At 46.7% G+C, this 26,280-nt stretch overlaps 1 protein-coding gene across 1 annotated transcript in view; it reads left to right on the forward strand.

Moving 5' to 3' along the window:
- Positions 1-1,880: 1,880 nt before the first annotated feature.
- Positions 1,881-26,280, forward strand: part of LOC146045370 (uncharacterized) — a 72,170-nt gene continuing 47,770 nt past the window's right edge. Inside the window, exon 1 of the mRNA XM_083164149.1 lies at positions 1,881-2,810. Coding sequence (XP_083020275.1) covers positions 2,346-2,810 — 465 coding nt within the window. The 5' untranslated portion in view covers positions 1,881-2,345. The remainder of the gene's footprint in view (positions 2,811-26,280) is intronic.

Consider the following 26,280-nt stretch of genomic DNA (forward strand, 5'->3'; position numbering starts at 1 on the left):
ATCAGGGTGCTGGAGCGGTACCGGCACTGCCAGCTCGCCCACTCCCCTGCAATCTTGTCTGCCTACTCCGTTTCCCCCGCTATCTCCCGGCTCCCCGCTGTGTCCGAGAGATGTGGTGCTATTTAAAATTTGCGTCTCCCGCTGGACCGCTAGCCAATAGGCAATTGCGGTCCAGCAGCCAATCAACTGGTGGCTGCTGGACCGCGAGCGCCTATTGGTTAGCACGGTCCAGCAGGAGATGTGAATTTTAAATAGCAGTACAGTGCGCGTCTCCCGGGTACAGTGGGGAGCTGGGAGCGGGCAGGCCTGGTGTCAGGGGGGACAGGGGGGTTTGTTAAATAGTATGTGATGTCATTACGGTGTGTTAGGGTGTGTTATATAGTATGCAATGGGCATCATGTGTGGCCTTATGTGTAATTGGCATTATGGCATGTGGCTTTATGTGTAATTGGTATTACAAAGTTTGCTAAAATGTGCAATGGGCATTACGGTGTGTGGTATAATGTTGGGTCGTACCCACTTTTCACTGTGCAGGAGCCCTTGCTCCGGGCGCCGTGGCACCTAGCTACACCACTGAGTATATTCATAGGCAGTACTGGAAGTGAGAGGTGTAATAAGTGAAGAAGGGGAGGAGTCGGGATATATTTTTAAACTCCCCACTACAATAAAGGTCTAGTACCGCCCCTGCATGCGGACACACCCCCATGATGTGAGACCATATCCATTTTTTATATGGACATTGAAAGTTCAGTACCTGGAAGACATAAAAACTATAGTATTGGCACCACTAATCCTTGTGCCCCTATAGAGGAAAGCTTACTGTACTTGGGGGGTCATTCTGGTTGACTTGCAAAGCTGTGAATCTCGCAGCTTTGCAAGTCAACTAAACGCCGCCAGCACAAAAGCCTGCCCGCCGCATGCCCGCCGACCATCTAATGATTACAACTGGCCACACAAATATAAGTCAGTGGAGACCGCCCGCCCCCGGCCTCCCATGTCATGCCCGAGTTACCATGGGAATGCCCAGTATTTTCATGGGAACATACATGAAATGCTGGGCGTTCCCATGAGCGCGACCTGTGCCCGCCGCTACACGCACCACCACACGCACTGCTCCATGCAAACGGACCAGGCAACTATACAAGTCGCCGCGTCCGTTCGCAAACGGAGCCTACACATGCACATAAATGCTTATGGGCAGAAGCTATACAACGCCCCCCCCCCCCCCCCCCCGTGTGAACGCACGGGGGGAGCGATCACATTAGAATGACCTCCTAAGTGTTATTGTCAATTTTTAATTATTCTTAATTTTGTAATATGTCAGAAATATATATATATATATATATATATATATATATATATATATACGTACAATCCATTATATTAGATTTTTTACTTTTTTTATTGACTAAAAGTAAAATGACATTCTTGTATAATTTCTTTTTATTCAAATCTTCTTTACAGCGCATGCATTGCTTCTGTTCTTGCACGTTGATCTAATAGCAATACAGTATATCCAGTACAAACGTACTGCTTTGCAAATGTTGGGGATACAGGTGCCACAAACAAGTTTCCAGTGGACACCCAGGCGGCTTGTAAATGATAGACGACGTGCTTGCTAAAAGTGTATAAAACGAGTGCCTTTGTTTTGTGTCACCGTCTCGCCTTGCCTGAAATTAATTGTGCCGTAAATGAGAAACCAGCAATATTTCTGTAACAACTGGAGAATGTTTTTTTTTTTTTTTTTAAACTGCCTGCAGCTAATGCATGTAAATGTACACATCTCAGTCAGAGATCTGGGTAAACAAGAGCATCGGAGGCATGATTCAGCGTGATCCGCAGACCTCTCCAGCACAGACACGGTTAAAGTCACCAGATGATATTTACTGAAGATGTTTTGCAGAAAATAGTCTGGGAGAGGAGAGCGGCTCAACCAGAGATTTATGTGTAGTCTGATACAGTCACATAAGCCACAGATAGAGGGAGAAGCATAATGTATTCAGAAGCTGATGAAAGCCAGCAGCCAATGGGAGGAAGATGATTGTTAATCAGCAGAAGAGAGGTGGAGGGTATCCTTGAAGTATAGAAGTACTTAAGCTACAGTAGTCCTGTGTGATCATAATAGGTGCCTCTATGCTGTTAGTACAGTGTGGCCAGCTGCCTTTTTAAGGAGAGCGGTAACATCTGATACATTTTATAAGTCGTTTGATTATGATTCATCCAGTACAAGCTGGCAGTAAAGATTTCTCTTTGGTGTTGCATCGAATTAGAGACTGCATGGTGCAAGATTGGGAAACAAGGGTGCGTGAGGACTTGCCTTCCTGTCTTTAATTGCTTTGGAAAAGATGGAGAGGGTAGAGGGTCACCTGGACAGTGGACAAGAGCTACGGGAAGGTCTTGCTGTGGATACAGCTCTGAGCACACTAGTAGTTGTTCTGGTGTATATTGTGGTGAAGGTTAGCGTGGATGGAATCCGGCAATGGAGGGCCCGGGTGTCTATACTAGTGGTTGGCGCTGGGCCTGTTGGGTTGACAGCGGCGCTCGTGGCTATCCGCTCAGGAAAAGTGCTGACTTTAACGGTCTTGGATGAGCGCTCTAGGACAGCCTTGCTCTGCAGACCACAGCAAATAGCCTTGGACCCTCGAAGTGTCAAGTTTCTCCTGGCTCTTGGAGTAGACTTTGACAATATTGAAGGCTGCTGGCAGAACGACCACTTTTTCACCAAGATTGGTGTTTTCCACGAGCATCTCCTGAGTATTCTGGAACAGAGGAAACAAACACTGGACATTAGAATCTTGCTGGGAACCAAGGTAAGCGTATCACATAATTAGATCCGTGTTTTATGCTATGTATTACTCCTAAACAAGTCTCAGCCAGTTGATAACTTTCCAAGTGTCAAATCAGCGGTTAATTGTGGCAGCCTTCTGCGGTTCATGTCAACATCAGTAGGTGATCGCTGTGTTTGGGGTTCTAATGACTATAGCTATATGTATTTTATTTTTAGCATTTATGAAATAAATTATGGCTAAAGCAGGGAAACTTCACTTATCCAAGCACAGTATTGTATAAGTGTTGTTGGCATTGGTGTTGTTAAAGTTATAATGCCGACACCATTACATATTTTATATAATATTTTTTAGATATATTTACCGATCTGGCCCACTTTCCCGACACTCTAGTCGGGGGACCTAGATTCATCAAGCTACAGAAAAAATGTTTTTGGAGCATGACTGCAGGAACATCCATCTTCTCAGGTGGCTTTGTTCCTGGACCCCACTCCTTACCTGTAGGGATGGCCATCGACCATCATTGATCCGAAATCACATGGCCAATGTAGAATAGTTTTGCCATTGATGGGGAGAACCAGATGGTTTCCCTCCATCGATGTCCAGCATAAATGAATAGTTTTGTATTTGTTTTTCCCCACCAAGAGGCTGGGGGACAGAGCATAACTACAGGCCAATCAGTAAAAAAAAAATGGATGACCATCGATAGTTAAAAACATTAATGGTCAATTGGTCATCCATTGTATAGTTTTACATTATCGATGGCCAGCTGCACTATTGCCATTGATGGCAATGGCAACGATGGCCATCCCTACTTACCTGTTGAAGGAGTACCGGTTTCAAATCCCTCGGCCACTGCTTTGGTCCCCTGTGCATTTATGAACCCACATGCACAGCAGCACTTTCGAGGTCAGACTCAGCAGCACTTACAGTAGTTTCACCTCTGCTAAAGAAGCAGTGAAAAGACTTGTGGGGGACATACAGTACAGTATGTTTTCCGGGACACCTGTCTATGTGCCAGAGCACTGATGCTCCAGCACCTGGCAGAAAATCTAAACATTAGTTATTGGGGGCTGCATGACCCCTGATAATTAGTATCTTGAAGTGACCCCTTAGAGTAAAAACCCGTCAGCAAATGTAAATTTTTCAAATATTTCCTGGATAACCGTAAATCAGCTTGAAGAGTACATGTCACTGCACAGTCAGGGTATATGTCATCTAGTTCTAGTGAATCCTTGTGGAGGCCCTATAATAACTTATTTCATCGTAACACACGTGTTTATAACCTTAGACTCTTTAAATACATTTCAACAACTCTCACGGACTGACAGTCACCATTAGTAGAATGATTGTTAAAAAAAACGGCAAGTTACGAAATTCAAGCAAATGTGTAACAAAGGGCAATATCTAACTGTGGATCCCTTAATCACATTTTGTTATGCTTACAAGAAACAATGATCAGTAGAAAATGTACACAAAGAGCTGATTTAACTGCACAAAGGTTCTAAATATATTGCACAATGTCTCTAAACTTGTGCCCTGACACTGTGACCCCGCGCTACATTGTTATGTTGAAATATTGTGTTTGTTTTGAGCTTATTCAGGATTATGCCTTGAATAAACAATTTTTCCCTATGACAACGAACTCTGTTATAGCACGGGAATACATTCCGGCGCTTCCTTCAGGTGATCCTGATGCGGGTGAGATGTGTAACCAAAAAATATTTCCTTCAAATTTTAACAAAAATTGGGATCTGTATTCATGAAACAGTGGAGAAGTTGCCCACGGCAACCAGTCAGCGTCAAGGTTATGCATTTATCCAAGTGCATTCTATAGAATTATACGTAGAAGCTTCACTCTTTTCCCTACTTCATGAATAGAACCCACTCTCTCTGTAAGGATTCACTGCTCCTCTGCTCACCTTGTGTTACTATGGAAACATCTAAAACAAATGACTGAATCATTTATATGTCTACCGTAGTATAAAATACTTGGAGGAAGGAGTGTATAATGGTGATGAACGTTATTGCTGCTAATAGTGCAGGAACAAAAACAGGTTCAAAGTCCTCTTTTGATCAAATTTTAAAGAAATCCAGATCCAAAATCCAAAATTTTGAGAGTTATTTTTTCCTAAAACCTTAACAAGAAAACTTAGATACCAGATGATCTAGAACCAAACCACTAGGATCTGTGCACATATACACACATCAGTGCCGGATTATCCACGGGGCGACATTGACACATCCGGACACATCCGGGGCCCACACACTGGCACTGCTGTGGCAGTGTCGGGTGGGTGGCAGGCAGCGGGGTCGGGCAGCGCGGGGTCCCTGCATTAGGTGGGAAGTAGAAGCGCTACTAGTTCCCATCCGCCGCAGGGACCCCGCCGCTGACTGCCCATTTGTCTCATGGACCCCGCTGCCTCCCCAGCGCTGCATGGATCCCTGTTGCCTCTTTTCAGGGGGGGGCTGCCTCTGTTATGGGGGGCTTTGCCTCTGTCGGAGGGGTCTGCCTCCGTTGGGGGGGCTGCCTCCATCGGGGAGGCCCGCCTCTATCCAGGGGGGGGGGGAAGGGGGACCACAATATTGTTGTCCAGGGCCCCCACAGACCTTAAACCATCCCTGACACACATACTATTCCATACCTCCCAACTTTGTGCGATCAGCCGGCGGGACGCTGCTGCTGCGCGCCGAAGGCGTGCTGAAATTTTCGGGGCGTGGCCTAATTCGGGGGCGTGGCCTATACTCGCGGCTCTCTCGCGAGGCCACGCCCCCATTTTGCCGCTATGGGGGCATGACCCAGAGGCTCTGTGAGCCTCTAGCCATGCCCCCAGCCCCCTGGCTACGGGAATAGACGCTGTGAGCATGCGCACAGCGTTTATTCTCCGCTGCTTAGCAGCTGACAGGGGGGGACTCCCAACAGCCCCCCCACACCGCGGGACACTGCCGCCCGCGGGTGGGACAGTGGGACAGGCCCTGATAATCGGGACTGTCCCGCTAAAATCGGGACTGTTGGGAGGTATGCTATTCTATAATTTTGTCAGATTGTACCATTTTAGGGGCAGACGAGTCGAGTCTCCCCCCCAACGTCAGAACAGTCTACATAGGCAGCCATATCACCACTCACACTGCACAGGAGAGATGTATTAAGCCTGATTAACTGTGTTTGGTGATAATGCAGCAGCCAATCAGCTTCTATCAAGTAATAGGCTGGGTTCGAAAAAATGACAGTTAAGAGCTGATTGGCTCCTGTGTTATCACCTTCCACTTTATCACTTCTCCAGGCTTACTACATCTGCCCCATTGTCTGTCCATGCCTATGGGACACTATGACAGTAAGCATTCATTCTTGTTGCTGATTGGTGGATGGACAGAGCTGACCTTCAATCAGACGGAGCGTAAAGCTGGTGCACCCTGAGAGTGAGAACCTCAGGGAAGAAAGCACAAAGTGTCTTCAGCGATGGCAAAATAAGGAGGATGGAGGAGCCTGCAGGCAGGTGAGGAGCGCCCATTAGCGGGAAGGTGAGGAGGAGTCTGGTTGCTCATTTGCGCAGGTGCAGGTACTTTGATTTAAAAAAAAATCCACATATTAATTTAAAACAGAATAAAACAGAATATTTATTGGACAAACTCACATGGTATCATAGGTAAAAAGCATGTAACCCACAGGTGGGTAAGGAACCACCTCAGAAGAAATGGAAAACCAAGAGGCCGGGTTTCTGTGACAGTACACTGACCAGCAGAACATTCTTCTGATGAAGGGCGTCATTGCCTGAAAGCAGGCTCAAGCCTACTACTGTTGCTGACCGGACCCCTCCTGGATGTGGGAACCATTACCAAACTGTCAGGATCTGCCACTTGTACTGCTGGCATAACACCCAGGAATTTCACAAAGACCCTTTCACACTGAGACAGGACATGGGAAATTACTGCTTGCCCTGGCAAAAACCCGGGTTTTTGCGGCAGTGAGAACGGGGTATAAGATGGGAGTTCTAATGAAGATGTGATGTTGCCCATAGCAACCAATTAGATTATATCTATTATCTTCTTAGTGAATTTACTCCTATGGTCTAGAAACTGCCCCGAACTGGGTTAGATACTTGTTTTATATTATTTGCCCATTCTGTAACCCCTGTGTATGTGTACTGTATTTGGCTTGCAATAGAGTAATGTCTAGTTCCAGAACTCCAGATACTCTGACAGCTGTGGAGGGGACATTTAGTTCAGCTGCAGTGCAGACTGTCACTGTGCCTCATATAATTCATCCTAGGCTAATACACATGTAGCTCCACTTGTTTGTACAACTGGCATGTAGGATCGAACGCTTGTGGTGTGTGAGGGAGACTTTGGCTTTAGGCTGCCCAGCTGGTGTACTGTACATAAAGTAATGGTTCCATCAGTAATGCCCCTTTCAGACCGCACTTAAAAAATGGTATTTTGCCGATTTTTAACCGTTTTCAAACGGTAATCTGTGCGGTCTGAAAGGTGCAGGACCACTTTACCGTTTTACAAAAGCTGATTTTGTAAAACGGTTAAAATCTAGGGTCCTACCCATTTCAGACCCGGTATTTTTTTGGCATCAAAATCGGGTCTGAAACGGTATTTAGGACCCAGCCAATGAGCTGGGTCCTAAATTCAGCGCAGTGAATATTTAATGAGTGCTCATTAAATATTCACAGCACTGGAGCCGCCCCCGCCGACAACCCCCACCCACCCCCCGCTATGTGTTAAGAAACCCCCCCCGTGCAGCCGGTGCCTCCGTAATTGCGGATCCCGGCAGGGCAGTATGGTCGGAAGCACTCATGAATAAAAGTGTCTTTCAGAAAATGGCTGCCCCATAGGAAAACCTGTTTAAAAAAACTGTCTTTCGTATGGGGGCAGCCATTTTCCGAAAGTCACTTTCGCAGGTACCGGCTGCACGGGGGGGTGTTGTTATCCCTGGGGGGGGTGTTTGGGGGTGTTAACCTGTGGGGGGGGGGGGAGGCGTGCTGAAGACTGGCTTTGACCCTGTTTTTTGGAAAGTTTCCAAAAACGGGTCTGCCAGTGTAAAAAAAAACGCACTTAAATGGTAATATACCGTTTAAGAGATGCGGTGTGAAAGGGGTTTTACCTGGCAGACCCGTTTTTGGAAACGGTTTCAAATACAGGGTCAAAGCCAGTTTTGCGGTCTGAAAGCAGCATAAGTTACATTGGCACAGCCGTCTGGCAGTCCTTAAGAACTTTGCCCCCTCCCCCCCCCCCGGTGCGCGCCCAGGGAGGGGGTGGGGGTGGCGGCGGTAGGGATGCGTGCGCAAGGGGGTCGGGGGGGACGGAGGGGGAGGGGGCAAGGTTCTTAAGGACTGCCAGATGGCTGTGCCAATGTAACTTACTGATGGAACCAGTACACCAGCTGGGCAGCCTAAAGCCTCCCAGCATCTGTACTTTGGTGGGGGCTGTCCAGCGCCACTCCGCTGCTCTGGTCCCGGCTGGGCGGTGATAGAGGCATCACTGAGGTGGCCGGCGGGCAGTGGTGCTTTACTGTGGGGGACGGGTGCCGGGAGCCTGGGAGGTGTTGTGCGTGCCTGCGCAGCAGCCCTCCCGCGTCCATTTTGCATTTGGGCAAAGTGCTGTCAGCCCAGGGGCGAGTGCTGCCGGCCCCTTTTTGATGTGTTTTGGGCCGGCCCACTGGAAAATGGCCCGGTTTCCCGGTGGGCCAATCCGCCCCTGATTTTCAATGTCCCTCACCGTAAAGTGACAAGATCTAAATTTAATCCAGGGGCATTTTATGACAGGGCGGAGCCTATGGGCAGATGTCCATGGGTCCCTTCCACTAGAAATTAAACATTTGCTGATGCATGCAACAAAATCAGTGTTCTGCTGTATTCTGTTACTAGACTGCTACCTAATCCCAGACGCCATACTGTATATATATATATATATATATATATATATATATATATCTGTGCATGAGAATGGATGAGCAGCCCTTACAGAGCAAATCTTGTTCTCTCACTTAGCTAGTCCAGCAATCTCACTGTAGGGGGTGATTCAGGTTGATTTGCAAAAGCAAACTCCTTCTTTAGTGGACAAAACCATGTGCACTGCAGGTGGGGCTGATGTAACATGTGCAGATAGAGTTACATTTTGGTGTGTTCTTTTGTTTTTGTGCAGGGCAAATACTGGCTGCTTTATTTTTACACTGCAATTTAGATTTAAGTTTGAACACCCCCCACCCAAATCTAACTCTCTCTGCACATCAGCCCCACCTGCAGTGCAGCATGGTTTTGTCCTTTAAAGAAGGAGTTTGCTTTTGCAAACCAACCTGAATCACCCCCATAGTACACCAATGGGTCTACTTAGAAAGTGATGAATATTGTGTTGTTGCCAGAGGCAGGGCTTCTTGCTACCCATCAAGACCTACTGCCTATGCAAGTAGAACTGGAGGCCAAAATTAGGGGTGGCCAATCTTGTCCTCAAGACCTACCCACAGTTCATGTTTTCCAGGCAACCTGCAGATCTATAATTGGAATAAATGCAGCATGTTTGAAAATGTGTCAGTTAGTAATGACTGCACCTGTGCACCAGCTAGGTGATCTGGGGAATGTGACTGATAGCTATGACTACACCTGTGCACCAGCTAGGTGATCTGGGGAATGTGACAGTAATGACTACAGCTGTGCACCAGCTAGGTGATCTGGGGAATGTGACAGTTAGTAATGACTACAGCTGTGCACCAGCTAGGTGATCTGGGGAATGTGACAGTTAGTAATGACTACACCTGTGCACCAGCTAGGTGATCTGGGGAATGTGACAGTAATGACTACAGCTGTGCACCAGCTAGGTGATCTGGACCATGTGACAGTCAGTAATGACTGCACCTGTGCACCAGCTAGGTGATCTGGGGAATGTGACAGTTAGTAATGACTACACCTGTGCACCAGCTAGGTGATCTGGGGAATGTGACAGTAATGACTACAGCTGTGCACCAGCTAGGTGATCTGGGGAATGTGACAGTTAGTAATGACTACAGCTGTGCACCAGCTAGGTGATCTGGGGAATGTGACAGTTAGTAATGACCACACCTGTGCACCAGCTAGGTGATCTGGGGAATGTGTCAGTTAGTAATGACCACACCTGTGCACCAGCTAGGTGATCTGGGGAATGTGACTGATAGCTATGACTACACCTGTGCACCAGCTAGGTGATCTGGGGAATGTGACCGATAGTAATGACTACAGCTGTGCACCAGCTAGGTGATTTGGGGAATGTGACCGATAGTAATGACTACAGCTGTGCACCAGCTAGGTGATTTGGGGAATGTGACCGATAGTAATGACTACAGCTGTGCACCAGCTAGGTGATTTGGAAAACATGGACCGTTGGTAGATCCTGAGGACCAGTTTGGCCAACTCTGCAGTAGATGCTGTGAGATATATGTTACCTTATACTGTACAGGACTTGGGTGTATTCTCCACAGCAGTGATCCTTAACCATGGTGTGTTTAGAATAGCCACAAGCAAGGGCGTAACTACCATAGGCGCCAAGGGTGCAGCTGCTATGGGTCCCAGAGCTGAATGGGGCCCATCTTTGCTGTCTAAGTAATATGTTTTACATACATTTATCACCATCAGTTGCTAAATAGGGGGGCCCTTACAAACTTTTGGTAAATAGGGGGCCTACGAATATCTAGGTACACCCTGGCCACAGGTACACCCTGGCCACACGTACACAGAAGGGACAAGGATTTTTTTAGGTGGTTATCATATAAATAGGAGAACTACCAATCAGTACTGTCACAGACATTTAGTGAAATAAGTATTCTGAGGCTAATCATGCAGAACACACGAAGCTGCCAGGACAGGATTGGTAAGATTACGTGTTCTGGCAGGAGAGGTGCAAATGTTTTCAATTCTGATATTTAGAACCGATGTGCGCTGACACTCCCAAGTTGTCCATTGATCCATGTGATGCAAACATGCAACATCAACCACAACAAGCCCAGGCTGCGGACATCCTAATTGCCTAAATGATTTCTTGTCCATTTTCTGCGCTCAGCATCATGAATACAGCAAAATATGTTCTAGCTGACTCTCTATATCATCGCTTTGTTATTCATCCTACCTTTTCCTTTTTTTTTTACACATGTAATGCTCATTTTCTATGCCCTACGGTGCCATCTCAACTCCAGCAAAAGTTCCCTAGGTTAACTATAGTCCTTCTCTTCTGGGTACTGACTGTGGCTATAGTGGTAAGTTTTGTAGGAGTGGGTCAGTATAGGAGATGGAACAGTCCTAGAGGATTAGTCTACCGGTCCTTTGGATTACAGATGGCATTGCCAACTCCTATTATAACTGTGGAGGCTGTTGCTTTTGGCAAACTAGTTTTTGTTGTCGCATTTATTTATTTAAACTCACTATCGGGTATCCTCAGGCCCACACTCTAAAACCATCACATAAAACCATAACTTAACCTTAACTTATCTAATAACTTATCCTAAAATAAATACACAGACACAAAGTGCTGGTGTTTCAAAAGGCGGTCAAAATTTATTTTGACAATTAACTATATATGACTATAAATGGTGGCGGCACCAAAGAACAGTCATTATAGGAAAGTGGGGGTTAAACATCATCATGCATACCATCGCTGGTGATCACTCCCTACACAACCACCCGGGCAGATGGTACGGCCATCCCCCGTGCAGAAGCATGGCCCACGACAATCGATGTCAAGGGAGAGTGCACCCCACTATCTACATACACACAGATCTATTAGAGATGACCGTTCTTTACCGCCGCCGAAGAAGAAAAATAGGGCAGGGTGGGTGGGGCTTCTTGAGCCAGAGGAAGATCACCCTAACTCGTGATCACTTCTAACCCTTCTAAGCCCTCCCCCCTGCTCTGATAGGCCTTGTGCCCATCCTCATCAACATAACATGTGACAGCTACGCAGTGCAGCCTGCAGGAACCCTATATGGTTTATGTCAGCCTCAGTGCTTATTCAGCATTCTGTGTCTCTTTGCCAATGGAAAATAAGTGACTTCTAGCAGTAGAAAGGTCAGTGATGTGTAATGATACCATCTACCACACTGTTGTGTGCAGAGAAATCGCTTTGCTTCTTGCTTTTCTAATGTAGCCAGCTACGGTATCTAGGATATATAGGCCCTCATTCTGGTTTGCTCGATAACCAGAGACGCTGCCCGTCTGAATGAACCCCCCACCGCCTTTGCCAATTCCCCTTGTTAACATGTGAGGGCATATGTAACGAAAACACATCCACCTTTATGTCTCCGCAGCATCAAATAATTTTTCCTGGATTCGCAAATAAAAGTCAGTCTGAACTGAATTTTATTTGCTTGTGCCTGCCCGAAGATGGGGCAGGCGGCTGATGTTCTGTGATCTCAGCTGTCCGCCACCGGCAGGCATTGTCCCATCAGCGTAATCATGGGAATGCCCAGCTTTTCATGGGGAGACCTGTAAAACACTTGGCATTCCCAGGGGCGACAATCGTCCCCGCCGCCAGTCCGTCCTGATCCTGGTAAACAGCTCGGTGACAATGCTAGCCGTTCACAAAGGGCACATGCGCATAGTAGACCATGCACAAAAACATCAGGACGGGGTCGAATTCGCAGTAATGGAAAATCCGGGAAAACAGGAGTCACTTGGAATTACCAACCAGCACTACTGCTAGGCTTGGTGGCCCAGAACATTCCAAAATTAGGACTTCTAGCGTCAAGTTTAGCCACACTGGTGCATTGTGTTGGTAACAGAACTGATATAAGTGGTATACTAAAAAAAAGGTGCCCCATCCAGGGTCAGGCTAAGCAAGGGGTGACAGGGGTGGTTGTCTGGGCCCCCCACACACATAGTCATCTGACCTTGCAACTAGGATGGGCTGCCATTGAGCTGCTGTCTGCAGCACAGCAGAGAGCGGCTCTCAAGTAAACTCAACAGTGGCACATGACATATCACATCCATGCTGCTGATGAGGGGACTCATCCGCTGTTTTGCCCATTGCTATATGCAGTCTGAGCATCGGTAGCCCATCCGAGTTGCAGTTGGAATAAAGCAAAGGTGGAAGCGAGTACAAAGGGGAGGTGAGGGAGATGGAGCATCTGGGATGCACTGTCGCAATATTGGGGGGGCAATATGACGGTCAAATTCAAGGGGCCCTCACAATTTAGTTGTCTCAGGCCCCCCACAAGTTTAATCCGGCCCTACTCCTGCCGGAGACACCAGTGCAACAAGAGGGTCCACTTGTAGGTACGTGAATGAAAAAAGCGTATTATGTTGGGTGAGTGTCATTGCGCAACTGGTTCTGCGGCAACAGCACAAAGTGTTGCAGACAACATAGGAGAAGGAACAATGTACACCCTTCCCCATTTTGCTAGGAGACGCATTTGTTAAGCCCTATACACACTACAGTAGGGATTCTCAACTTCGGTCCTCAGTTAACACACATACAGTTCACGTTTTCCAGGTCACCCGGCAGGTGCACATGTGCATTTATTACTCATTGACACATTTTAAAAGAAAGAGATAATTATTCCCTTGTGATGAGACCTGCAAAACATGCACTGTGCACTGTGTGGGGACCGAGTTTGAGAACCTATGCACTAGAGCAGGAGCGACGGGTAGCTCGCCGGGTGTATTCAGGTAGCTCGGCGTGTTTCAGTGACCTCCTGCCGCGTAGAGGTTCCTTGCTTGGCGGCAGGAGGTCAAAAAGTGATTTAATGCCGCGTTTGTGGTCCTGACTTTGCGGCAGTGACCTCCTGAAGCGTAGCGGTTCCATCCTCGCTTGGCGGCAGGAGGTCTCAGAGTGACTTCGTGCCGCGTGACCTCCTGACGTCCCCAGCGTATGAATTTGCGCACTTTCTATCGACGCCACAGCCTCTGCTCAAGACAGTCCTGCGCCACAGCCTCTGCTCAAGACAGTCCTGCGCCACAGCCTCTGCTCAAGACAGTCCTGCGCCACAGCCTCTGCTCAAGTCCTGCGTTAGGTAAAAAAACTCGCAAAAAACTGCGCAAAGTACATACGGGTGACTCAAGCCTGCATTCCTGCTTGAGGTATAATGGGCATCATGTGTGTGGCATATGTTTAATGAGTCATTAAACATATGCCACACACATGATGCCCATTAAACATATGCCCCACACTTTGATGCTCATTAATTAATAATCATCAAGGTGTGTGGGGCATATGTTTAATGAGCATCAATGTGTGGGGCATATGTATAAAGGAGCTTCACATTGTGGGTCATAGGCATAATCGGCATCACGGTGTGTGCTGTGTGGCATATGTATAATGGAGCATCACGGTGTGGCATATGTATAATGGAGCATCACTGTGTGGCATATGTATAATGGAGCATCACGGTGTGGCATATGTATAATGGAGCATCACGGTGTGGCATATGTATAATGGAGCATCACGGTGTGGCATATGTATAATGGAGCATCACTGTGTGGCATATGTATAATGGAGCATCACTGTGTGGCATATGTATAATGGAGCATCACGATGTGGGGCATTTGTATAATGGAGCTTAACATTGTGGGGCATATGTATAATGCAGCATCACGGTATGGGACATATAGATAATGGAGCATCACAGTGTGTGTGGCATATGTATAATGAGCATCACGGTGTGGGGCATTTGTATAATGGGCATTGTGTGTGTGGCAGAGCCGGCCCTAGCCTAAATGATGCCCTAAGCAAGATTTTGGCTGGTGCCCCCTAGCACCGCCACTAGTTCCGCCTCTGACCCTTCTCCCCTTTCCCAGCACCATCAACCCTCATCATAGCAGTCATCATTTTGGTGCTGCTACCAGCAATATTTTAAATAGAAACATTCGGTGTGCAGCCCAAACATGGGTTTGTTCTTGCTGGGAAGGGGCATGGCCACCCAATAGTACCCCCAATTCAACTTATGCCACACAGTAGTGCAACTTTATTCACATTATATCATGCGATGGTGTCCCTTATTCACGTTACATCACACAGTAGTACCACTTTACCTTATGTACATTACTCCTTACATTATTCACATTATACCCTTAGAAAAAAATCCTGAAAAAATATTGTATTTTAAGCACCTCCATGGCCACACTGCAACCCAGCACAAAGCAGTGTGTGCTGGGCAGAGGAGAAGAGCTGCAGCTGCTGCTGTCACTTAAGGGAAGGGGCCCGGGGCCCCCACTGGGCCCTTCCATCAGACTTTGGCCTAGGTAATTTGTACCCCCTACCCCTTTCTCTCGGCACCCCTGATAATACCACACAGTAATGCCCCTTACACATAACACACATTATTAATGTCCTTATAACCATAATGCCCCTTACACATTATGCCAACCTTTATTAATGCCCTTCATACGCATAAAGACACACATAATGCCCCTTACACATATGTTGCACATTATTAATGCCCTTATACACATGACACACATAATGCCTGTTACACATATGTTGCACATTATTAATGCATTTATACATGACACACATAATGCCCCTTACATATATGCCAAACACTATAGCACAACCAACCCACCCGCAGACAGCACTCACACAGCCGCTAACACTGTGACCTCTGCCTCTGCTTGGATACAGATGTTTCCTCATACATCTTTCCTCAATAGGCCATGCAGCTCCTGGTCAGTTCTGCTAAAGTTGGGTGCCTTTTTTGCTGAAAATTCATCTTATTTGCATTGTTATGACCAGGACACACAAGGAGCTTCCGATGATTAAAATGATATGCGGCATGCCTATATTCTGTGAGCGACTGTGGCTGTACCTGCATACGGAATGCTATGTTACAGTGATTTTCATGAATACACTATTTCATATGCAGATACAGCCTCACTCGCACGTAGAATATAGGCATGCTGCATATCATTTTAATCAGCAGAAGCTGCTGATGCCCCTAGGCATTCCAAATGCCCTAGGCAATTGCCTAGTTTGCCTATGCCTAAGGCCGGCTCTGGTGTGTGGGGCATTTGTATAATGGAGCATCACGGTGTGGGGCATATGTATAATGGACATCACGGTGCGGGGCATTTGTATAATGGAGCATCACGGTGCGGGGCATATTTATAATGGGTATCACGGACTGCACTATTGGGGTCATGTGTATCTGGCACTGCACTATTGAGGGCATATGTGTATCACACCCCCATTTTCCATGGCCGCACCCCATGTGGCTACAGCTCTTAGAGAGCTGACCATGCCCCCATAGCGGAAAAAATGGGGGATGTAGCCTCGCAGGAGTTCCACGGTAGTAGCTGAACCCTCTAATTTTTGTTGTCTCTTCTCCTCTGCCTACAGTGTTAGGAGGTATGTTTGTGACATATTGGACATTGCAGTGTGTGGCATATTGTGTCTGGGGCATTGCAATGTGTGGCCTAATGTGTCAGGGGCATTACGGTTTGGGGCATTATGTGTAAAGGGCATTTTTTTATATATATATTATGCAGATTTTTTAACATTTTTTACTTTAGTAGCTCTTCGGGCCGTTTATTTTGTCGCGAGTAGCTCCCGACCCAAAAAGGTTGGAGACCACTGCACTAGAGGATATAGTAAAAGATATCGCCAAGAACCTTCTGCCCTCAGAAAGGACTTTTGCACGCCTCCTCCCACTCCGCCCGCCTCTGTGCACGGCGGTGAACACGTACCAGTGTACAAAGATCAGCAGTATAATCCTGTTGTCTTTTAATAGACATATACTGTATATTTGTTATTCCACTGTCTTATTTACTCACAGTCCTATTTAATATCAGCTGTGAAAATAAAAACCTTATTGAACAGAATATGTCTGGGGCAGCTGAGTGATATTGGCTGGTGAAATGTTCTTGCCGGTGCTAAGAGGAGGCTTGCCGATTGGACAGCCAGCTCTACTCATGCGTGTGAGTCGGATTTGCCATTTCAAGCATGACCACTAATGTGGATTTAACAAGACTTTTATTGTATACAATGCAAACACACCCTCAGATTCAGCAATGATGACCTGAAGATTAATGATGTCCTGAAAAAACCTGCGGGATTGTATACGCAATTATTTTCATATCCGCATTAGGCCCGTGGTGTTTCTGGACTTGCCCAATTCAGACCTGATCGCACGTCTGTTAATGTGCAGCGGCCAGCGGCCAGTTAAGGTGCCGCCCCTCTAAAGTGTAAGGCCGCCTTGCGAATGAATGTGCAAATGGATGTGTATGGCTGCAAAGACATTCACATCCCTGCTAATGAGTACAAATACCGCCACAAGCCGCTCACCATCAATCCACATGCGTAGCCAGAGACTTTCTCGGCGGTGCGACGGAAAGCAGCAAATCCTGGCTGGAGCTGAAGTCACACACCCTTCCCTACAACGCTCAGGCACGCCTAGCGGTTTCCTGTCAAACCCAGCATTTCTTTCCGAGACACCTGCGTTTTCTTAACACTACCGTTAAACAGCCAGTTACCACCCCCAAATGTCTACTTCCTGTCAATCAATATGCAAACTCATGCGCAGTTCTTCAATAATTAGCTGCTATGCAAATTGAAAGCCATGCCGTAAGGTCTAAATCGGGCTGTTAATTCATGAAGCCTTAAAATTTAAAATGGCGATACAAAAATAATGGCGTACATACAAATGGCTGTATTCACAATGTAATTTACAGTATCATACATTGTTGTTTTTATTTTGCGATTGGGGTGTTAGATTGATCCGCCTATAGCTGCGTGGAGGCAGAGATTTTGTGTGTCTTCAGGTTTATAGTGGGTGGTTGGTGTGTGGTCTCCCTCTTTATTTCCTGAATTTACCCGCCTCCCATTTTTGGTATGCAGTTGTGTCAGTTTCATGAGTGTTTTACATTATTTTAATATAACCCAAAAGTACTCAAGGATAATTTGAGGAAAATTCATACAATTCTCCACCAAGTCCTTAATATTTCATCTTTTTAATAATCATATCGAATTTCCTATCATTTTAATGGGGAAAAATACAATCGAGCTGAATTTACTTAAAAATAATAATAAATAACGCTATCTTGAGATAGTGTTTTGCAGGGTCCCCTCAGATTCTTGACTCCTGCCCTGCCCTACCTAATATCTGACAGGCAGAACAAAAGCAAAGAGCTGGTCCATGTAATCAGATCACAGGCTGATTTATAAAAAATAAAAATACTTATATGCATCGGAGGGGTTGATCAGTGACCTCCTCACAGGAGGGTGACCATTGAATTAGCTGATGTATGCAGTCAAGTGAGATTCATCCTGACTGCATACATCAGTCAGTGAGGAGGCCACTGAACAGTCCCCTCTGGTCTATGTATATTATCTTCCATTTTTTACATAACAGATATAATGCATCCCATTCAAGGGCAATAGGGCAGCACCAGTAAGGGCAGGACAGAGGCGGTAGTGGTGGCATTAGGGGAAGTCATTGGGCAGCAGCAGAGGGACCAGGAAAGACCGGCAGGAGCAGCTCTGTCCCTACCGTGATAACTGATATGTCATTGTGATGTATTCAATTATCCCAATGTGAATTAGGGTGACTTTATCAGATCCCATCTGCACGTGACACGTGACACTGTGATAAATGTTATTTACACCTACATAACAAAATCTGGCTGCAGTTCTCAATTACATTTGGTTTCTCCATTCTGCCTGGTACAGAGAAAATTTCCACTGTTTTTCAAGCATGCGTTCACAGCATCCCTGGACAGGTATCCAACCTCAAGTAACTAGATCAACATTTTATGGAAAAATCCTAAAAGAAAGACGAGTATTTCACAAACATCTGGAAAATCACTGATTCAAGAAGCTACGATAACCGAAAATCCTTCTAACATGTCCTGTTTGTAGACATGAATTTGGGTGTAGATTATACAATCAGCTTTTACCTGCCATGTTACAGAGTGGGTTTAAAAAATGACAGGTAGGAGCTGATTGGCTGGCTGTTTATCACTCTCCACTTTATCACTTTTTGAAGCTTGATACATCTGGCCCTTTATGAGTATAGGAGGTAGAAAGCAGCATTGGATCAACTGTGAATAATTCACACAGCCAGGGCCAGTGAAGCTGTATCCAAGGACGCAACCACTGGCTTTGGCAGGCCCCAGTATTCTGTGACACTTCCTGTTGCAGTGCAGTTCCTTACCTCCTTGCCTACCTTTAAAGTCTCCTGTCCAGGAGAACCCGGAGAGGAGACTGTCAGCAGCACTTCTGGGGGCGGGGCCTGATGTAGACGTTATCAAGCCCTGCCTCCAGTAAGGCAAATGCCACAATTTGAGGTTCTTCGAGGAGGGGTTGGGCAAAAAGGGCCAGTTTGCATATTTAGCCCCCCCTCCCCCTGGGGTCTGGCGGTATCACTGTGGGAGGGTAGGCAACCAGATCACCACAATTCGTTAGAGATTTATGTAAATACTGAATTTTTGTGAATCTCTGAATTAGGCCCATTGCATACCCATACCCTCCAACATGACCCATTCCATTAGGTACAAAATGGTCTGTTCCTGGACTTCCTTACCAGTGGCAGTTACACAGGTGAGGCTCCAGCTCAGTCCAAATTTCAAAGAGGGGGGTCATATCAACTGTCAGTGAGTCCAGGACAGTGATGTTTGGGGTGGCAGTAGGTGTGGCTCCCCTTTTTGAACATTGGACTGTGCTGCAGCCTTACATCTGCAACTGCCACTGGCAGGGAAGTCCAGCAACAGACCATTTTGTACCTAATGGAATGGGTTATGTTGGAGGGTATGCATACCTTCTTACATTTGTTAATTACAAATCGGGACCTGACGCACTAAAGGTCCGGGCGGGAGGAGGAGCTACCAACCAGGTGAAAAAGTGACACCATGGGATGGCACCAGGGCCGTTTCTAGACAATTTAGCTCCCAGGGCAAAGAAATAAAAATGCTCCCCCCCCCCCGTCCCCGAATACACGAAGAAATTGCGCGCGCCGAAATAGGGGGCGTGGCTTATTTTTAAGGGTGTGTGGCTTAATATAAGGGCGTGGTCTAGCAGGAAAACAATTACCTTACATCTCACTTTTGCAAACTACATGTCCAGACATTGGTTACCGCAGGAATTGTCATTGTCCTCCCGCACTTAAGTTGGCGGGCTGAAGGCCACACAGTGACATAAAAATATAAAGGCACACACAGTGACCTAGTATGCCTCACAGATCAATGCCAAACAATGACAGGCTATTTAAATCATTATACACTATTTATCCGTGATGCCAATTACACATTACGCCGCACACTGTGATAACAATTACATATTACGCTGCACACCATGATGACAATTACACTATGTCGCACACCGTGATGACAATTACACATTATTACACAAACTGAGGAAGCCGCTGACCCACCTGGAGGCGGAGAAACGCGTTTTTGCAGCTGTACGGACTGGTCACCGCTCTCTACCAACTTGTCCACCGTTTGCTTACATCTCTAAGCTGGGAATACAAATCGCTGTCTGGTTGCTGTTTTCATTCCTCCCCAGTAATTATAACAGCTTGCTGGTTGTGGAGGGTGGACTCTGGTGTGAACACCTAATAAAAGGACGTTGAAAGACCGCAAAACAGCTTTGGAGGTTATGTGGAGCGGGACTGGTAACTATATCATTTGCCATGCTAAATATGTCTAAGCCTATTAAGTGAGCCATTCTAGCCATTCACACTAAATATATGCCAAGCATTTTTATATGCTATATGTTGTTTGTGGTTGTCATGTGTGTCTGTGTTTTGTGAACTTTGAAAGCTATAAGAAGTGCACTTCTTTATGACATTATGATATAATTCATTTTATATGTATTTTTTTATAAATAAATCTTTATATTAAGGAAATTGTATCCTTCTAAGTTGTGGTCTGAACACAGCTGCGCTTCCTTGAAGTGTATGATAGCCAAGGCTACATGCACTATCTGCAAAAATTACACATTATGTCGCACACCATGATGCCCATTAGACCCCCACACTGTGATGCCCATTACACCCCACACTGTGATGGCAATTACACAATACTCCCCACACCGTAATGCCTATTACACATTATGCCCCACGCGCTGCTGCCGTACAACTGATGCCGTTTACTAATATGCCCCCACAGTGCCATACATATATGCCCCGGCAGTGGCAGATATGTCCACACAGTGCCACACATATGCCCCCACAGTGCCACACACAGGGCCGGTGCTAAGGTGTCCGGCTCCCTCCTGCAAACCATACATTTTGCGCCCTTTCACATTGCCATTGCAACAAGCTGCAACCCGATTGTGGGAGTGTATGCAACATGCGATCCTATGGAGGATCTCGGTTGCATATACATGTATGCATACACCATCTCAGTGCTGTGTCCGCAAAATGTTGCAGGCACTAAAGGTGCCCATACACGCTGCGAGAATTGCATACGTTATGGGCTAAATCGCATTGCACGGCATGTATGCAATGTGTGTGCGATGCGATCCGAAAGCAGTACAAAAAGTATGTGCAGCACTCGTGACTGAGGGGGAAAGGAGGGGAGAGAAGGAGGAGATCGAAGAAGAGGGGAGGAGATTGAGGGGACAGAGTGTTGAGGACTGGCAGTGGCACTGGCACAGCACACTGAGAAGAGGGAAGGAAGGGGAGGCGGTGCTGCTGCCTGTTCGTCATTTGATTGACAGCTGACAGGCGCAGGGAGCAATGGGTAGGGGGCAGATCCGGACATGACATGTCATCAAGGCTTTCACAGACAGCGCTACATGCCTCAGCGCAAGTGTCCGTGAGGAAGAGGGGGCAGGTCACAGGAGGAGGACAGTGTGTGCGCGGTGCAGGGAGCTGCTCAGCCTCTCCATACTGCCGCCCGCTGTCAGACAGGTGCTGCGGGCGGTGTGCAGGAGGCAGTGTCAGTGAGGGCTGAGGCAGCTTTAGCAGAGCAGGGAGGGAGACAGCCCCTTTTCAGCATGGCGCCTCCCTGCTTTGCAGGAGCTGCTGAGTGGGTAGCGCCGGCCCTGGCCACACATATGCCCCCAAAGTGCCAGTATCAGCACAACTCACTTTCTTTGGCCCTGGGTCTCCCCCTCCAGTCCCCCGCCGCTGCCATATGCTTCTACAGTGCCAGATATGTCCCCACAGTGCCACATATATGCCCCCACAGTGCCACACATATGCCCCCACAGTGCCAAATATGCCCCCACAGTGCCACACATATGCCCCCACAGTGCCACACATATGCCCCCATAGTGCCACACATATGCCCCCACAGTGCCAGATATGCCCCCACAGTGCCACATATATGACCCCACAGTGCCACACATATGCCCCCAAAGTGCCACGGATATGCCCCCAAAGTGCCACACATATGCCCCCACAGTGCCACAGATATGCCCCCACAGTGCCACACATATGCCCCTACAGTGCCAGATATGCCCCCAGTGCCACACATATGCCCCAGTACCACACATATGCCCCCACAGTGCCACACATATGCCCCCAAAGTGCCACACATATGCCCCCAAAGTGCCACACATATGCCCCCACAGTGCCACATATATGCCCCCAAAGTGCCACACATATGCGCCCACAGTGCCACAGTATCTAACATGCACTCTGCAACCGTACAGCACAGAGGACATCCCCGGCTCATGAATTTTATGGAGGGCATCCAGTCAAACATTTAAACAGGAACTTTGTGTTCTGATTAACTTATGAGGCTGAAGCCTGCCATGTAACGAGGCAATAATCATCCAACAGTACAGCCAGTCAGACCCGTCTTCCCAGTACAGAACAATGACTTCATTCAAAAACATGCCAACACAAAGCCAAATTAATGACTTTAAAAACATTTGTCAACTACGATAAGCTTTACCAGAGTGTGAATCTTTAGTTTACAAATTAAAGTCCATCTTATTAACGCAAACAACAACCAGCTAACAGGAAACACAGAGAACATGTTCCAATTTTACATAAATGATAGATATGTTTAATTAAATATCCCCAGCTCTGTTTTCCTTTGGGGTTTGTTGAGATTGTTGGTTATCTGCCATAGCAAGCACTGTTTGGCCTCTTTATTAGCGCAACAGTCAAACATAGAAAAATGCTGTTTTCATGCCAAGCATTTTCTAGTTATTTATTCCAATTACCACTAACCACTTTACGAGCACATATTGTAACACTGGTAGGAACTGTGCCAAACTGTACTTTCAGATTAACTCCGTTGTGTGCTAGGAAAACAAATGCGTAGTTAAGGTATACTGTATATTGGTTTACAATTACATCAAGGGCCCTCGGCTCCAGTCCTCAAGAACCACCAGCAGGTCATGTTTTGTGGATGTCTTTAATCACGTTGTTGGGTCAGTAATTATCTCACCTGCTTACAGAAATACAAAAAAAAAGACTTGTTGGGAAAAAATGAGCATTAATGTGGAGAACCCCTGGTTTTACTAATACAGTGGTTCCCATTAGTGGTCTTCACGGCACCATAAAAGTCCAGGTTATAAGGATATCCATATCCCTTGTAGAATAACTTAACAATAATACCGGTTTAACACTGCCAAAACGTTTAAAAAAAACAGTATTTTTAAACGGTATTTAAAACGGGTCTGAGCCTTCACATTGCAGTAGATTACCGTTTTAAATACCGTTTAAGTACCATTCACATCAGTCAACCCGTTTCATCCCCTGAACACGTTTCAAGGCAGAATGCAGGGGACAGCCTATCACAGGTCTGTAATCTGTTGTTTTTACTAAATACCATTTCAGAGCCATTCTCACTGCATACAAAACGGCTTTGAAGCGTGTAGGACTCTGCTTTTTAAACGTTTTGAAATAACGGTTATCTTTAACCGGTAAATGAACTCTGGCGCTTTCCCACTGCAGCCTTAAACGTTTTGAAATGAGAAAAAAATGCAATATACCATTTAACAAGTGTGGTGTGAAAGGGGTATAAGTTTAGGGGGTTAGGGTGAGGCTGCAGGGAGATAGGGGAAGGGGGGTTAGGGTGAGGTTGTGGGGAGGAGGGTAAGGGGGGGTTAGGATTAGGCTGCAGGGAGGAGGTAATGGGTGATCAGGGTGAGTCTGCAGGAAGGAGGGGAAGGGGGGTAAGGGTGAGTCTGCTGCGAGGAGGGGAAGGGGGATTAAGGTGAGTCTGCAGAGAGAAGGGGAAGAGTGGTTAGGGTGAGTCTGCAGAGAGAAGGTTAAGAGTGGTTAGGTTGAGTCTGCTGGGAGGGATTAAAGGGGGATTAGGGTGAGTCTGCATGGAGGAGGGGAAGGAGGGTTAGGGTGAGTCTGTAGGGAGGAGGGGAAGGGGAGTTAGGGTTAGGCTGTGGGGAGGAGGGTAAGGGGGTTCTGGTGAATCTGCAGGGAGGAGGGGAATGGGGATTAGGGTGAGTCTGCAGGAAGGAGGGGAAGGGGGTTTAGGGTGAGTCTTCAGGGAGAAAGGGAAGAGTGGTTAGGGTGAGTCTGTGGGGAGGAGGGTAAGGGGGATTAGGGTGAGTCTGCATGGAGGAGGGGAAGGAGGGTTAGGGTAAGGCAATTAGAAGCCCCCCTTCTAGGCTGTGGAGCAGGGGTTAGGTTTAGGCGGTGGGTACGAAGGTTAAGCCCTAGCGGAGAGGTTTAGGGACAGGCTGCAAGGGAGGTGGGTTTGGTGGATATGGGTGAGGGTTAGGATACCTCTGTCATGATTCTTTGTTTCGGGATTCTGCAGTAGTTCTTTTCACTGATGGTGTCCTCTACAGTTGTGTGTAATAAACTTATTCTATTGCCAAGAGAAAACATTAAATTATCTTAATAAGACAGATACAGATGTGAGAAAAAGACGTGTTTCTTTAAAGGTTCCTGTGTGGGACAATCGTCAGTAAATTGACACCATTCATACAGAACATCTTTATAGGTGATCTGCATTAGAAGCTGCCAAAGCAATCAACAAAGGACGCAAAAACAATGCTTATTTGTTATGTACTTCTACTCGAATGTGCCAGTTTATTCTCTTTTGTTGGTTTTGTAAACAGTATTATGTTTCTGTTTGTTGAAAAATGTTATACCTTGTACGGTACCCATTCAATCTGTAATACTGTTGCCTCCCGCTGATTGGCTAATTGGCAATCAGCCATATTGACAGCCAAGTGACAATCAGTCATATTCGGCTGATACGAATCCATACGCCATCGATAGAACGCGGCAAATTTACCATACTCGTAAAGTTTAGCCTGGTCATCTGTGGGCGGTTCCCATCATAGATGCCTATGTTAAATATTTAACTTAGGCGTCTATGATGGGAACCACCCATAGACACCCAGGTAAACTTTAACATGGGATTCCTAGGGAGCCGCGATTAGCCACACTTAAGGCTTCTGCAGTTCGTCATGGTTTACGGGACAGTGTTTTTGTTTTTTTAATATCTGGATGCTACACGGACCGAAGAGGATGCGATCTACACCGGAGTGGATGGTGAGTATAATTCCTTCCTTAGGTATCCTAATGGATTCTACTGGAGAAGAGGATGGGTTTACAGTGGAACCAATAGGTAAGTATGTATGTGTGATTTAGTATGAATTAAAGTTATAATTGTATGTGTCTTTTATTTGATAATTAGTTTTTTGTAGAACTACAGGTACCAGCAGGCCCTTTAATGCCCCACAAGCTGGGACTTGTGGTTCGCCAAGTCCCTGCACACAGGGGGGGGGGGGGCTTGCTGTGACTCATAGTTCTACAGCTTAACCCAATAGATTATGACTCTATTTTTACATTAACAAATCAGCGCGATGCTCACCACCCAGGGGCCACGGGGACAGCCCTTTATTGGGGATGTCCCCACTCCTCCAGAGTCCCTGCCCGGGCTAACCAGCCACAGGTTAATGTTTTGGCAGGGATAACTTGTACAAAAAGTATCCCCCGGCATTTGCCTGCTGGCTGTTTGGGCCCGGTGCTGATGGCAAAAATTTTGTTCCCCATATTTTGAGAACCAGGACTGGCCCATTAGCCTGGCGCAGGTTCTAGAAATATGGGGGGACCCTACTTTTTTTTGTCCACCCTGAATTTCTAAAACCAGGACTGGTTCAATCAGCCCAAGGCTGGTTATAGCCAGGCGGGGGGACCCCACAACGTTTTTTTGTGCAGCATCTGACTGATCCGTGTGATGCTGCCGCTTCCTACATATTTGGCAGCCGTAAATACGGCCACCAAATATGAATGGAATATGACATCGGAAAATACGAATGAGGAGAATACGACAGCTTTGTAAATTTGCTGTATTCTCCATTCATACTGTATTTGCAGCACGTATATGGTTGTCTTAGTACATTTCCCCCTTGCTGTCTTCCTTGTGATTGCTGTGAGGACAGGATACGGTTGTTATGTCGACACATATAATGTCGACATGCATTGGGTTGACCACTGAAGGGTGACATGGCTTAGGTCGACACTAAGGATGCCAATCCCGGGGCATTTTTTCAATCCCGGGTTCCGGGACTGAAAAATGCTCAATCCCGGGATTCTCGGGATCCCGGGATTGGCATCCCTAAAAAGAGAAAAATGCCCTGTCCACCCCACAGTTTAATCTAC

This window comes from Crinia signifera, chromosome 11, assembly GCF_055691185.1.
Source record: "Crinia signifera chromosome 11, ASM5569118v1, whole genome shotgun sequence".
Lineage (NCBI taxonomy): Eukaryota > Metazoa > Chordata > Amphibia > Anura > Myobatrachidae > Crinia > Crinia signifera.